Genomic DNA, 14,071 nt, shown 5'->3' on the forward strand with positions numbered 1-14,071 from the left:
CACACACACCACATACATACATACATACCTGTATACACGGATATATCTTATCTATATTTATATACATATAAATGTGCATTATGTATACACCGCTATACAGATAGATAGATATTATATATAAAGAGAGAGAGATGTGTCTGTGTTATATTTACATATATACACATAGAGAGAGAGAAAGAGAGAGAGCCCCGTTTTGCAAAACATGAATGCGATCTCCAATTGGCTGCGGGCAGCGCCAAACCCCCTGCTCAATCTGCCAAAGCAAAATGCCGGCTTTTGCCATCCTGGGGAGTGTTCTTCCAGATTTGCGCCAACAGGAGGGAGTGAAGCCCTGGCCCTGTGGGCAGCTGGCGATGCCGGAGGAGGTGGCACCTGTCTCTGGATTAGCAGAAGCAATTGCATTCACACCCGGTGCCTTCCAGGAGGCGGCATGACCAACGTTTGGAGGAGAATGATTAGCACTGGCTATTTTTAACCCATGGGAGCTGTTACAGTGTGTGCTGACAGCCGGTTTGGGAGGGCCAAGCCCGGCCCGGATTCACGACCCAACTGCCAAACCCTGCAGCCTCTGCACCCCAGTCTCATCTGCCCTGAAGGGATTAGTAGGCAAAATTCGTTGAAGCCCAACACTGCAGAGCAGGGGGTGAACAGTCTGAAACACAGGCCACTACATCAGGGCTGGGCTGGCCCAGCCCCTGCTACAACATACACCAACTAGGTTCAAACGATGCCCTGCGAGGGCTTGATTCCACTGAAACCAAGAGCGTGTTGTGACAATCTGTTGCCATCTCCAGAGCACCCCCCTCACAGCATCTCTGCATTTTGGGGTCTCCCCTGTCCTGGAGTGCACTACCACCTGCATCTGTAACTGGGCAGGATGCTGGGGAGAGGATCTGACCATAAGCAGACAGCAAGGGCCAAATCCTGGCATGCTCTGACCTCAGTCTGTGCCATACAGGCTCCTGTGAAAGTCCTGGCTGCCTGACTTCAACTGACAGGCACCTAACTCCCTTGGGTCTCTTCAGAAATGCCAGTTCCAGTCAATGGGAGATGTGTCAGCAGATGCAGGAGGTCTGTCATGTGAGTCTATTCCAGAAACAAAGCAAAGAGTCTCCTAGAAACAGCATCACTTTCTATCTACCCGGACAAATGCACACAGAGGTAGTAGGTACTGTGTCCCCACCAGTACTTCCATCTGAGCACAGGGGGGCTTCAGCTTATTTCCCACGTCTTCCAACCCCCTGGGAATTCCAGCGGGCTCCGGCCCCATTTGTTTGTGACTGGAAAGGCTGATCTGCATTGGGCCTTGTGTCTCCATCTCCCTCCCCTTCCCAGCTGTGACGCTCCAGCCAACACATGACTCATCATTCCAGATGTTTGCCCATTTAGGCCATAGACCTGTCATTGCTTCTTTGCACACATACACACCTCATGCCATCACTGTGGAGTCTACCACTTGTCATGGGATGCAAAGCTTACCTTACCCATCTCCTCTCCAAGAGGGGTTGTTTCCCACTAGGTTCAACAGAACCAGGATGCATCACTAGGCCCACACCAGACCCCCACAGAGCAGTCAGAGATCCCAAACAAGTGCCCTAGTTGTCACAATGGCTCATATGGCCTCTGAGCACCCTTCAAACCACTCCAGTCCAGACACTGAGAAGGCCACTCTTGAGCTATAATGCATGATGATATACAACAGCAGCCAGTACTGGGGAGTACAGAGATGCTGGCTGTAACAGGCTGCAGCAGCATTAAATTGAGGTATGAAGCCAAGAACTGCTCAAGTCCAGCTGTGAATACAGATGGATGAGAGGGGAACATCTGCAAGGGATTTAGGATCCTTCACTGGGACTTGGGTGTCTAAATGTCATTGAGTATCGTGAGCTTGGCTATGCCTTCTGGTTGTGCTCCATGTAAGATAGCTACTGAGTCGCGCCATCTCCATTCCCTGAGTTTCAGCTCCTCTCCTGGGCACAACGCTGGCATGACAACCTACCCCGGAGGTCTTGAAGGCAACAGCCCCTGGCCCCACTTTGGCCTGGTCCCCGGATCCTGAGAGCTTCCACTTCCCAGCCCTGCCAGGTTCAGGTGAACGGGCCATACTGCACACAGCTGATTTGCTTTCCTGGATTGGGAGGGGGCTGAGGGTTTACCCTGACCCCTTTCCAGATATCCTGGTAGAACATCCCTAGGTGCTGAGGGATGCAGGAAGGAGGCAGACGCAAAGGTGCGAGGGGACTGGGGGAAGAGAGCGCAATCCCTCTGTCTTCTCCAGCGGCTGGTTGGTAAAAGAGCAGTCAACAACCAGAAAATAGTATTGACCTTCACTTGTGCTGGACTGATCTAAGGCAGCTGCCCAGGGCTCAAGGCTGTTGTGGCTTCTGAGCTGTCAATCCCAAGCGCTCAAGAGCCTTGCGCATGTTTTCTTAGTTACAGGCTCAGATGATTCCCAGAATGGCCAGTGATTTCCAGGACTTGAGACCCTGAATGCCCCTTGCTGTGAAACACTGGCCTCTCACCCTTGGATTCCTGGTATCAGAACAGGAAACTACTTGGGACTCCAACAGTCCTGGCCTCGGTGCATTAGGAACAAACGAAGCAGCAGGTAACCCCACAAGGACTGGTCATTGGTGCTATTCTAATCTGTTTTCTCCTCACTTACCTAATAGTGGGTATGCATAAACCTCCCTTAGCCATCTGCCTGTACTGAAAGGCCATGGCTCAAATTCTTGCGGGCGACGTCTTTCATTGGACCAACTGTATGGTTGGGACAGGCAAGCTTTTGGGTGTCATGGTCCTGTTCATCAGGCCAGGTATATTTTACACTGAGCCTGGCAGGCTGGGACCCAGGAGCATGACAAGCAGTCATTCACCATTCAGTCACCATCTCCTGCTTTCGCCCAGATTTGTTATGGAAAATCTTTGCCTGCTTGACGGTTTGGGTGAAGCGAGTTTGCTGCGTCCCAACAGTGTCATGGCTGGCAACACCCCAGCACGTCGCAGAAATCCTTCCAGGTAGAGCTGCCACATGACCATGAAGACTAAATGCACTCTCTCCCCCTGGACTGGGGTCTTCAAGGCTTCCTGATGGCATCCAAAGGTCCAAAATCCACCATGCATCACACGCCAGGCTGGAATCGTAACCCAGAAAGACCCTGGCTCACTGAGTCCTGTCCCCATGTCCTGTGCACCCAGAGCACTCTGGTTCCATTCCCTGCCCCTGAAAGGGGTTGCTGGGGAGGGAGTGGGAGGTATCCCAGGCCCTCCCTTCTCCTGTCATGAGGGCTCTCCTTCCAATCTCCAGCCTCAGTTTACTACAGACTGTTTGCACCACAAGCTATCGCCTCTCGCCTCTTCCTGCCCCAGGATAGATGCACAGAGTAGTCTTTTCCTCCTCTCTCCTGCTGCTTTCCCTTTCTCCAAGGCGGCTGGCACTGTGGGAAAGGGGAGTTGGGGCTGGATGGGCCATGGCGCTTTGCTGAAAGAGCAATCCCTATGCACATGTCTGCATGACTCTACCTTCTTATGCCCTGCCTTGGCCGCTCTTCTCCTGCTCCCCGGATAGTCCTCTAGGTTGCATGCTCCTTGTCAGCAAAGACTGTCTCCAAGAGCAAGCTAGGAGCAGCAGGGCTTTTGCAAAGCCCAGTGTCAGCAGAAGCAGCCGCAGAGAGTGCATGGGGGGAAATTTAGTCTCTTAGATCCACCTGGCCACGGTAGGGCTTCCTGCAGCAAGTGCTGAAGATGTGCCAGGGACCCGGTGGGCTGGGACCAGGAAGGCAAAGGGCAAGCTGGGAAGGGCACTGCAGATCCTTCCTGTTGTGTGTAATGAGCTGGAAGGTCTCAGAGCCCAGTGGATGGGTCACAAAAATGTCCCCACAATGGCAGGGGACCAAGGGCTGACAGGACCACGGAGACAGGGTCCTGGCTGGCTCTGAGGTGCAGTAGCCCAGCAGCCCAGGAAGCTTGCTTTGCTGTTGTCTTCAGGAGAATGGGACTTTGCTCCAGCCTGGCTCCCTGAAGTAATCACTTGGGGAGGGGGTCCTCCATGAATAGAGCATCTGCTGAGCCCAGGGAAGGAAGGGGCAATGCTGCCGTCTCTCACAGGAACGGCGATTTCCAGCCACAATCCAACCACTCGGTATCCAGCGACTGCAGAGGGAGTCAAATGCCCACAAGGCTCCTACCTGTGAACAGAGGTATCTAAATACCTTCCTGGTCTGTCCCTAGCCTCAGCTCTCAGAGCTTTTGATTTAACACTAGATGGAAGAGAAAGGGAAACTGAGGCAACGAGCCTCCCTACACCAACACACATGTAATATGCACCAACACCACTCCTGGCCACAGCTGCAAACACAGACACGAAAGCCCTCATTGCACCAACAGCATCGTCCTGCACAAATACACACGCGGGTGACCACAAGCTTGAGTCTGCAACGTGCTAAGAAGCATCACCCTATACACATGCACCTCCAAAAATACACGCGTGAGCCTCGCTACACACACATACAAGCCGCCTATGCACAAACCACTCCGAACACGCAACTCCCCACCCCACAAATCAGCGAGCTGCAACAAACCCAGCCGCGCGAACAGGCCACTTTTCAAGTGCTCTTGTGCTAATTGAGTCGACACGTTTGGTAGCAAACAAGCAGAGGCTTAAGGAAGTCCAGCAAAGCATTTCCTCATTAACATCTCATCCTCGCAGGGCCCCTGTATGTTCTCTGGCTGGCTCTGGGCTTCCTGACAGGAAGTGGCAGAAGCCCAGCTGTGTGCGCACTAGGCGGACCGCTATTCCCAAGTGGAGCCTGATAACAAAGCGGTGCTAGAAACGAGAGAACAATTACCAGAAATCTGCAGAGGGAGGGAGGGAGCTGGGCAAAGCCGGAGGGAAGGAATGCAAAATAGAAAGGAAACCGGTGCCCTTCTGCTCACCACGAATCAGTTCACACCAGACCATCCTGCCTCTCTGGGAACTTTCTGGCCACTGACCAAATGCAAAACAAGGAAGGTTTGGCATAGTCCTGGGCACTTCTCGGCAGTGGGGGCTGATGATGTGCACGTGCAGTTGCTGCAATCGGATACACAATGTCTCCAGTTCTGGAGCATGCATGAAAGAGCAAACGGCTACGGGGAGCAGGTGGAAGCGTCTTGCAGAGTCAGAAGGACGATGTGGGGATGACCTGCACCAAGGCTGGGTGCTTCTCAGGCAGCCATGTTTCATGGCCAGACCTAACAAGTTGCATCAGAAGCCAGGTTCCCAGAGAGACTCTGGCGGCACTGGGCAGTTTGGAAGATCTGGTTTTGAACCCACCCCTGTCTCCACAGGACCTTCCTGCTCACTTCTCCTTTAGGGTCCCGCAAGCATCTTACTTCCCTCTTCAGTCACATCTTCCCCTACCTCAGCAGTGGCCAACCTTTTTTAGCAGGTACCACAAACTAGCTCCACACCCTCCCCGAGTGCCACTCCAATCCCTTCGCCTGCCCAATCTGCTGCTTTGCTTTCTCCTTCTTCCCCAATCTGCTTCATGCCACACAGAAGCAGTCGTGCCACCTGTGGCATGCGTGCTGCAGTTTGGCCGCCCCTGCCCTACATGATGCTGGTGGCAACAATGATTTCAGAGCAGGGGCAGACCCTCGGCCTGGCCTGCAGAGAGTCCCTATCACCACTGCCCCACACCATGCAGCTACCCCTCTGTTTTCTCTACTGGAGCATGAGAGGCTGCGTCCCACTCTGCTTGGCAAATCCAGATTGATTCACCCATCGGCAGAAGTCGCCAGCATCTGTTTCCAGGACGGGCAACTTGCAGAAAATGGAAAGCAGAGTGGATGCCAACCGCTTGGGGAGGATGGGAAAGGAGCACTGGGTCTGGGCCTGCTGATGGGCGGAGCACTGGAGAAGAGAGGCTAAGGGAACTAAAGACCCAGCCACGCAGAGATCAAGGGGGAAGGATTTACCACCTGTCCAACATACCAGCACCACCTACGTCTGTGGCACGTATGTACTACCTACACACACACACCTCCTGCATGCATGCACTCACCACCTTGATGCCCTGCATTCACATGTGCCTCCACCACAAATGAAACATGCCGCACAGATATATGCTGTGTAGACATCCATGCCCGCACTACACATATGCCCACACCAAGCAAACATATGTCACAGATCAGAGGATCAGAGGAAAGTAGGGCTGGAAGGGACCTCACAAGGTCACATCTAGTCCAGGCCCCTGTTCAAGGCAGGATCAGCCCTGATTGAACCATCCCAGCCGCATGTCTATCCAACCTGCTCTTCAATGTCTCCAGGGATGGAGACTCCACAGCTTTTCTAAGCAGCCTGGTTCGATGCTTGACCAGCCTCAAAGCCAGAAAGTTCCTCCTCATTTCCATCCTCAGTTTCCTCTGCTGCAGCTTGAGGCCGTTGCTCCTAGTCCTGTCTCCTGCGGCCACAGAGAAAAGCCCATCTCCATCCTCTCTATAATCACCATTTAGGTATTTGAGGACTATGAACCCATCCCTTCTCTTCTCCACACTCAATCACCCTAGCTGTTTCCTCATCAGTCTCATCTCCAGGGCCCCCAATCATTTTTGTCACTCTGCACCGGACTCTCTCCAATCTGTCCACAGCTTTCTTGAAGTGTGGGGCCCCAAAATGGGCCCAGTGCTCCAGATGAGGCCGCCCCAGTGCTGTACCAAGCAGGTGCACTCCCCCCAGAACACATGGGTTGTTCATTCACATGCAAACCAGTGTCACAAGGCAGTGCACAGCACCACTGCACACATGTTCTTTCTATGTAGTGATTCATAGAGGAACATCCCCTCCTTCCCCATCCAAGCACACCCATTTGGGGAGGGATTCACCCAGACAGTTGTTATCCCTTTAAACTCAAGCATACTTATCCTTTGGTCCAAGGACACATGAAGACTGCACAGTGTCCAGCCACATGCTCCAATGCACTCTTTTTTTCCTCCAGGTAGTGCCCCCTTACTCAAGTAGACACACACACGTGCTATTTATCCCTGCCAGGAGGCCCACACCTGGTCACCCAAACAGGCATGTGCAGCTTATTCAGAGATAGGTATTGTCATGACTAGATCTTGAGGCCTCATGCAGAGCAGATGGCTGGAGGGCTGGGGCAGGGATCCCTCCTACACACTGTTGGTACTCCTCAAAGCACAGATACAGGGCCAGTGTCCTCAAGCATCTAGCAAACAGCCCAGATGCTCAGGCTGGGCATGGGCCTCACTGCTGCCTGCAGACTCAGCAAGGCGATGTAACCCTGGGTAGGTGCAGGTCACTTGGGGACGGAGCCTTGTTCATCCCCAGCTAACCCTGACCCTGCGCAACCCAGCAGCCTCCTCTCTGCCACCTTGCCGTGGCACGATGCTTTGCCCAGCCCCTGCCCAGAACGCACAGACAGATGCTGCCCCAAAATCAGCTGCAAACAGTGACAGCGTTTAGCAGCACCAGGGAAGCTACTGCTTTCTGACATCTGCTCAGAGTGCCCTGCCAGCACCACTGAACACCTGCCCGTGGGTTTCATCAGCATCACATCCCCCATTCCCCCACAGCTGCACCATTACTGTGGCTTACCGGTACCACCTACTCCTCACCACTGCCTACCTGTGCTGTAGGGCTGGGACAGTCTGTGAGCCAGGGTGTAGCAAACACCTCCTCTCTGATCTAGGCTTAGCTTCCTGGTCCAGGGAAGTCCTTCAGCACATGCTTAAGTTTCTCCCCATGTTAGTGGGGCTTCAGTGCCAGCAAAGCATGCGGATTAAGCCTTCAGATAGGAGAGCAAGTCACCTGCCAGAGTCCCGTGTGGACAGGGAATAATGTTCTCTACCCATCTCATGCAAGTATCTACCCACTGTCCAGCCTCACACATGCCAGGTTGCCACCTCCTGCTGGGCCAGGATCTCTTGTGCTGTCTCCCGACCATTCTGCATTACCTGATCTGTCTCCTTATTTATCACCAAATAGACTGATCTCCTAGGAGGCCTCTTTAGCTACCAAGTGCAGACCAGCCAACAAGGCTCTTCTCCAATGACCCTGGAGGGAGTGTGATCAAAGGGGAGGCCTCACCAGGCCCCTCCAGCTCACTCCTAGCCCGATGGGCTCAGAGCCATCAGCTCGGTCACAGCAGGTAATTCCATTAGTCTCTTCATCAAATTATCCTCCACAAGCCGCATCACATTGTTCCTCCTGTCTTTCACCTGGGCCGTGTTTCCATACGTACAGACAGCCCTCCCCAGCCTTGTGACCCTCCCCTACAGAGCAGCCCTCAACTCACACCTCCAGGGCCTTGTGCTCCCCAGAGCAAGGGCTCTAGGTGCAAACCACACTGCTGGATCAGGCTCAGCAGCCCATTTTTTACCTACATCCAGGCCTCTGACTCTCTTCTCAACCCCTCTGCTTCACACTTCAAACAGCCCCCAGGTCATTCTGGACCCACTGCTCAGACTGATACCAAAACCAAGCTGGTTTAAAACCCAAACCTGAGGACTTTAATGCAAGCACTGCATGTAACCCCAGCCTGCTTGGGGTGGAGGTGGGGAGAGGTGGCATCAAACCAGGGATTAAATATTCCTGATGCCTTCTCCTGTCTGGTTTGGACCCCCCTTCCCTCAGGAAAGAAGGATCAGGGCTTGGAAGAAATCCCTCCACTTGCAAATCAATGTATCCTGGCCCCACCGGTGGTTTCCATTCAGAGGATGACGGGGGAGCAGGCTGAAAACAAGGCCACTGTCGAACTCCATCAGCGAGGACAGACACCAAGATGCACACTGGCGCTGCGTGGGAAAGGAGGCGGAAGATTTTAACCCTCGCTGGGCAAATCCGTCCATTGATCAATGCTGGGAAAAGGTCTCCTCCTCTCCAGGAGACTCCTGAAAACAGTTCTCGCTGTTCAAACTGACACACAAACCCAGGCCTGAACTGACAATGCTGAGCCAGATACTAAAGAGAGGCCCCTTATAGGAACCTGCCAGTTCACACATAACCAGACAGTTCAGATACCCACTAATGGAGGCTCCTGCATTTGTAAAGGATATTGGATAAACACTTGGGTTGCTCAACTTGCTTTTGAAATGCAAAAGGAGATGGGAGGGTGGAAGAGGCGGGGGGGGAAGCAAACAAAACCATTCCTACCTCTTTTTCTGAGATATACAGCTGATCTCCCTTTAAAACCACATAACGGTTTTTCCAGATTTCTCTAAAAATGCCTTTCCCGCAAAATTTCCGCACCCAGCCGACTTTCTCTGGCTGCAAGGGCTGCTGGTTTCCATCCTGTGGCCCCTAGCAAAAAAAAAAAGGAGGGGGGGGATGGAAGAGACAAATGCATTATTAAAGGTTTTATGCCCCTACGCTCTGACCTTTCTGTCCCCAACTCTCCCCCACCCCTGAAGCGGAGACTTAGGTACTTTGCCAATTGTACTTTGCCAAAATTGCCCTGTGAAGACATGAAAGAATAATAATAATAATAATAATACCAAAGGAATGAGACACATTCACAAGTGGTGTCTCAATCTGGGCATTATATAAGAAAGGCTGCTCTGTTGCATTCAGCTGAGACAGCATGCGTTTGCTGTTGGGGGGGAAAGCAATTCTCACTAATTGATTTTTTACTGCAGTGCAAAATGCATTTTTTGAGCCTTTGACAAAGAATTAAAGGCAAAAATACAAAGCCTGGATTTTTATTTATTTATTTTTTTTAGAGGTGATCCCTCTCTATAAAAGTCCCCAGAGTGATCTATAGGCATGGCGCGCACACACACACACACACTCACTCACACACACACACACGCATGCATGCATGCATGCACACAGAGAGACTCTGCAGAGAGGAGCCGGAGAGAGAAACACAATGTCTGTAATGTGTATTTCATCGCTTCCTTGCAATCAAAAATGAAAACCGCATGACTCTACATCCCCTGCTCTACAAAACAGGACTGGGTTTCTTGGCAAAATTCAAGTCAAAGGAGGGGACACGGTGCAGCTGGACAGAAAGAAAGATGGGGGGGAGGGGGTTGATCTGTTTTCTTCTTTCAAAAGGTGGAGGCAAGACTCAAAAGGAACAATTGGAATGAAAGAAATGATCCCCCAGCAAAAAAAATGCCCCGGCACCCCCCTCATCCACTCCCCACCCGGCCCAAGCAAGAAGCCGTTTCAACTCACCCTTTTTGCAGAATTATTTTTTTTCATCATTCCTTAATGTAAGCAGCCTGGAGGGGGAGGGGTTTGGGGAGGGGGACCAGAGAGGGGCTCCTGATGGCAATGAAGCTGGATTTGATGTGCCTGCTCTGGGGGGGAAGTGTATGGGAGATACACTGGGTACCTCCTCTCTCGCGCTCTCTCTTCGCCCTTTGCAGATTACAGAAGCTCTCCAGTTACATTAAAGACCAGCCTGCTTCTGTAACACATCCCCACATACTTATCCATACACACAGCATCCCCCCCACCACCATCCCTCTGCGCTTTCATGGGCTTGCACTGAAGGGCTGGCCTGGGCTCCAGAGCTCCATCTATAGCCAAGCGAGTATGACGTCTCAGAGTCGAGAATAAAGGGCGAATCACAGTCCACGAGGGTTTTCTTCTTTGTTTCTGACTCATTACCGAGGGTGGGAAGGGAAGGAGCGGGGGGGGGGACAGCCCAGGCTGAGGGTCAGCAGCAAGGGGAAGCTGGAGGGAGGCCTGCAAATTGTCAGCTGTCTGCAAGCTGCGCCTCGGCGCAGGTTGCTGCAAGACTTCCCGGCTGCCAGAAGAGCGAGCGCGAAGGTTTTCACACCCAGGGGAGCCGCAGCCGAGAAAGTGGCTGGAAGAGATGAAGCATAAACAAAGGAAGCAATTGCCTCTCACCTGCTTGTGTTCGGCGGGCATGGGAAGTGGGGGCTTCTTCCCGCTCTCATCTTGGGCCCACAGGGCCCAGGCTGCCAAACACGGAGAGGTGCCAATGGTAAACACCCCAGAAAGTTTGGGGCACCCATAGCTGATGTGCTGCTTATTGGTTGCCTGTGGTGTGTCTGTTGCATATCAATGGGAGCACGGCCCTGGGGGCATGGCACGGGCGCTGGGTAGCATGGCACTGGGGGCATGGCACGGGTGCTGTGGTATTCAGGTCACAGAGAGATTCATTAGCTCCATGGAGTGAAGAGCCTTGCAGTGAAGACGTTCAACCTGAAGCTTGGCGCACACCCGCACTTCACCACTGTCAGACTATATTTCAGCCCAGGTACATAGGAATGAATGCCAGGAGAATGCCACAGATGTACCAGTATGGCCGCAGACGTCCTCTTCGTGCATTAAAATCCTGGAAGCCAAAATAGCTACGAAAAGCTTGGAATGTAAAGTCTTTGCAGGCCATTCAAGTAGGGGGGAAATGGTCTTTTAGCCCTTCCATTTCTATGGGAACTTCCTCCCCCACCATATACACACACACACACACACACACACTTCACAGGCTCAGCAGAGACCGGGAAGATCTGCAACAAGTTGCTGTCTAACACAGAGCCTTGCATAAAGCGTGAGCACCTTGGGAAGGGAGCAGCACTGGAGGAGTTCAGTGTTTGTACAGCACCTGGCACAGCAGGTCCCGAGCTACTGAGAGTGGAATAAATGCAAACAACAGACAGAATAAGCATGAAACACCGTAAACGACAATATAGCTGTGATAATAAATTAACAAAATAACAGAGTATGGTAGAATCATGGATGATCTCACGAGGTCCCTTCCAGCCCTAAACTTCTGTGAATCTGTGAATATAATAACGGTATTTCCAAGGTTTCCGGGGAGCTCAGCTTAAGACACTGAGGCCTCATCTCAATGACTTGGTCCTTTCCACCACCGCCCAGTCTCCGTAAGCTGCTATTTTGCAGTCGTCTTCCATCCTGTAACCATACCTTGACCTATGAAGATCCAGCAGATCCACAGCACGGGATGACAGATCGCCAACTCGCAGACAGTGACATCAGTCCAGGAGGTTGCGAGAGGAATATTAATTCAGAATGATAACGATATGCTTCAAGCAGACTTCCCACAACATCATAATGTCCTTCTCCAGGGCTGGGCCGCTGCCTCGGGCTTCAAGTGAGCTGGGCTTCAGTCCCTGCCCTCTGAACTGTGGCATTTACTTGCCTTATGAGTGCCTCAGTTTCCCAATCTGTGAAATCAGGGTAATTATCCTTTGATGTTTAAAATGTGGGGAACGCTACAGCTGGAAACTGCTCCTCCAGGGCTAAGGGTTGGAAACTGCTCCTCAAGGGCTATGGGTGAATGTAGATCATTGCTGTTATGACTTTGACTTTCCTAAGTGAATACAATGCTCAAAGGAGCTGAGCTGGGAACAGGCCCCTGTTCTCCAGATCCAAGGCTAGGACTTTAGCTACTAAGCCATGCTGCCTCCTTATCAATTCCCAGGGGGACCTGGAGTGGAGAACTCAGGGCAGGGCAGTCTATTACCGGCACAGAGCACCATTACCCTCCATTCACTGGAAAGTCAGTCCAGGCAGCAAAAGCACTGGCTTCCACTTCCCCTGCCGTCATGGGAAAACCAGCTCATAGAGGCAAGAGGGACTGCAGCATGACCAAGGCCACAAGCTCCCAAAGCTTCGAGTCAGCCCCCACTCAGCCATGGGATCACCTGACAAATCAGGAAGTTCAAACAAACCGCACGCTCACCCACGGCCAGCTCACACATCCCCAGTCTGCTGAAAAAGCAGCCTTCTTGGACCACTTGGGTAGGTCCCACAAAGGGCAAAGCCACTGACCAGGTTGGCAGGAGCTGGAGGCTTGCATGGACTGGGGGCCTAAAGACCCTAATGCATTTTGCATCTTTCCGTCTAGGTTCCCAGATTCTTCACTTTTCTGTCCTTCAGATGAGACAAAAGTCAACGTCTGTGGAACTCGTGGTCATTAAAAGCCTCTTCACCCTTAGCACCTGAGCTGAGGCATTAACCTTCATTTCCTGGACTAATTTAACATGCCAAACAAGTCTCAGCTAGATATGGCCTAGACTCTGAGTGACACCAGGGCCCCTTATGCTGCCCTGCTAGTGGGAAAGAAGGGGAGAGCGGGTGTGAGCATGCACGCACCCCAAAAAGCTGCCTGACAATTCTTCACCTGCTATGGGGAAGTCAGCTCATATCTAGCCCTGCTGAATCAGGAGAATGGAAGGGATTTCCATGCGTAGTCCAAACCCACTCCAATCACCTGGAATCAAAGGGAGTGAGCCAGGGAGAGTTCAAGGCAGCTTAGGATATCTGGTCTGGAGCTCTGCTCCTTTGGAAATCGCTAGGCCAGATGCACGACGGGAGTGAATGGCTGTAACTCTATTGCAGTCAACAGAGGTACAGTGATTCTTCTCCTTTCCAAATTCTCTGTCCCCCCTTCCCTAACTGATCAGTCCCTCCCAGCTCCAGAATTTGCCCCTCACTCCCTCCTGTTATGGCTGGCAACAGCATTTGCCATGGCAGATATGAGCTTGTGCCCATGGATACATATAAGCTCTGAAATCAATGTTACATGCCTGCACAGCTAATAGGGAGACTTTCGTCCCTGATTAGCTGCTAATTAACTTGATCCACAGCTTAACAGCCTTTGTGGAGACAGTGTTATAGGATTGTTTATTTTTCCAGGTTTTTTTTTTTAATTGTGGTTTCAGGAAATATAAAAAGTAACAATAAATAACATTTGGGGGAAAAGCAATTTAAAGCTGTAGTACCAGGCAGCTGTACAACCATTAGCAGGGCAGAGAGAGGCAAAACGAGTGACGTTACAGTGATGCACAAAGACCATTAATTGTTACTTATTATCCGCCTGGTGGGAGCTCCTAGGAGACCATCCTGGACGCTAATAAAGCACTAGAACAGGTTACCCAGAGAGGCTGTGAGATCTCCATCCTTGAGAGTTTTTAAGACCCAGCTAGACAAAGCCTTGGCTGGGACGATCTAGTTGGGGCTGGTCCTGCTTTGAGCAGGGGGTTGGACTACGTGTGACCTTTTGAGGTCCCTTCCAACCTTCATTTTCTGTGATCCTATCACTGGTACCTCCAAGTGCTAGGTGCTGGACAA

At 51.9% G+C, this 14,071-nt stretch overlaps 1 protein-coding gene across 2 annotated transcripts in view; it reads right to left on the reverse strand.

Annotated features, from left to right (window-relative positions):
- Positions 1-10,626, reverse strand: part of PLEKHO1 (pleckstrin homology domain containing O1) — a 17,326-nt gene extending 6,700 nt beyond the window's left edge. The window contains exons 1-2 of one of the 2 annotated variants that reach the window (XM_019515584.1): positions 10,181-10,626; positions 9,155-9,301 (exon numbers count right to left, since the gene is read on the reverse strand). In XM_019515584.1, coding sequence (XP_019371129.1) covers positions 9,155-9,301; positions 10,181-10,210 — 177 coding nt within the window. In that variant the 5' untranslated portion in view covers positions 10,211-10,626. Of the gene's footprint in view, positions 1-2,156; positions 2,282-9,154; positions 9,302-10,180 lie in introns of those variants that run through there. The other variant, XM_019515669.1, reaches the window with a different exon arrangement.
- Positions 10,627-14,071: the final 3,445 nt, after the last annotated feature.

Source organism: Gavialis gangeticus, unplaced genomic scaffold (genome assembly GCF_001723915.1).
Source record: "Gavialis gangeticus isolate Ggan-Ray unplaced genomic scaffold, GavGan_comp1, whole genome shotgun sequence".
In the NCBI taxonomy this organism is placed as follows: domain Eukaryota; kingdom Metazoa; phylum Chordata; order Crocodylia; family Gavialidae; genus Gavialis; species Gavialis gangeticus.